This window comes from Arachis ipaensis, chromosome B04 (genome assembly GCF_000816755.2).
Source record: "Arachis ipaensis cultivar K30076 chromosome B04, Araip1.1, whole genome shotgun sequence".
In the NCBI taxonomy this organism is placed as follows: domain Eukaryota; kingdom Viridiplantae; phylum Streptophyta; class Magnoliopsida; order Fabales; family Fabaceae; genus Arachis; species Arachis ipaensis.
The window spans coordinates 5,003,066-5,004,656 of record NC_029788.2 but is presented as its reverse complement, the minus strand read 5'-3'; the positions used below and the strand labels follow the sequence as shown (position 1 = coordinate 5,004,656).

At 36.1% G+C, this 1,591-nt stretch overlaps 1 protein-coding gene across 1 annotated transcript in view; it reads left to right on the top strand.

Annotated features, from left to right (window-relative positions):
* Positions 1 to 1,573, top strand: part of LOC107638571 (endo-1,3;1,4-beta-D-glucanase) — a 2,568-nt gene extending 995 nt beyond the window's left edge. The window contains exons 4-7 of the mRNA XM_016341907.2: positions 649 to 739; positions 903 to 998; positions 1,074 to 1,174; positions 1,251 to 1,573. Of these exons, the coding sequence (XP_016197393.1) occupies positions 649 to 739; positions 903 to 998; positions 1,074 to 1,174; positions 1,251 to 1,391 (429 nt within the window). The 3' untranslated portion in view covers positions 1,392 to 1,573. The remainder of the gene's footprint in view (positions 1 to 648; positions 740 to 902; positions 999 to 1,073; positions 1,175 to 1,250) is intronic.

Genomic DNA, 1,591 nt, shown 5'->3' with positions numbered 1-1,591 from the left:
TTAGCCCCAAAATCCCTAAATTTGCAATTGTGGCTCCAACTTGGCCTTGCGATCATCTCCGTTACTAGAATCCTGATTTGATGCAATTGCATGACACGGTGGACACCACTTAAACCACGACGCATTGGTTTTGCGCGCAAACCCTTTGGAAACCACGTCGTTCTTTCCACTACGACGATCATAAGTTGCCAAACATCAAGAAAACCCTTACACTACGTGGTTTCCAAAGAGTTTGGGCGTGAAACCAATGCGTCGTGGTTTAAGTGGTGTCCACCATGTCACGCAATTGCGCTAAATCAGTATTCCCGTGACGGAGATGATAGCAGGGGCACACTGGAGCCACAATTATAAATTTGGGGGTTCTAATTGGGCCAACGAAATTTTGGGAATCATTCTGAGCATTAGACCAAATTTTAGGGGGCAAATTGAGATTTAACTCGTTGTTTTTCTCATTTGTATCGAACTCTAGAGTTTTAAATTATAAAAGTTCTGATATCATGTTATAATACTACTTAGCTCAAAAGTTTAAATTGATTGAAAAAGCTATACGAATGATTCTATATATATAAATCTGTCACTTGATATATAATGTTTAACTATTACAACTTGCTTATGAAAATATTCAATCTTACTATCTTTTCCTCATAGGATAAGGGATGTGAGGATGCCAAACCTTTATTTTCTGCTCTAAAGAGTAAAGGTGTTACAGCCATAGGAGCTGCAGGCTTCTGCTGGGGAGGTGACACATTTTCACTCTTTATCAATTAACACAATAAATACTTTGTTAGTCTCTTAACAAGAGATCTTGAGTTAAAAACTTTAAAAATAGGAAAAATTAAGACTTAATAAGAAGGGATTTGGATTTTGGAATAGAGTATAACTATAGCTTTAATTTGTTACAGGGGTGGTGGTTGTGAAATTGGCAAATTCCAGTGACATTGACATGCAGGCTGCAGTTATTTTGCATCCTGGTCCAATCCCAGATGATGAATACAGTGGTAAACTAAACTTAATTATATTATTTCTATCTTAAACAAATATTCATGGTGACAAACTTCTTCATTCATTTTCAGAGATCAAGGTTCCTGTAGCTCTATTGATGGCTGAAAATGACAATTGTTATACACCAGAGAAAGCAAAGCAAATTGGTGAGATGTTGTCTGCAAAACCAGAGGTGAGAATTTTAATTTAATTTCTTAGAAAACTCTCTCTCAATGAGAAAATGAATTGTGTGAATATTGATTAAACAGTTAGAGAGCTTTGTGAAGATATACCCGGGTGTGTCTCATGGATGGACAGTGAAGTACAAAGTTGATGATGAAGGAGCTGTGAAGAGTGCTGAAGAGGCACACCATGACATGTTGAATTGGTTTATCCACCATGTCAAGTGAAGATATTAAAACAAGAAATCAATTGGGATTGAGGAGAGAGTCTTGGATTTTTTCTACTTAGAGTGGTGATCAATCATTAGAATAAAGAATAATGCTGTGGGATTAGCTTTATAATATGTTACTATTGTATATGTAATTTCTTGAACAAAATAATTTTCAACAGAAGAATGTTTGCTACCAAACCATTGTTTTTGGGCATG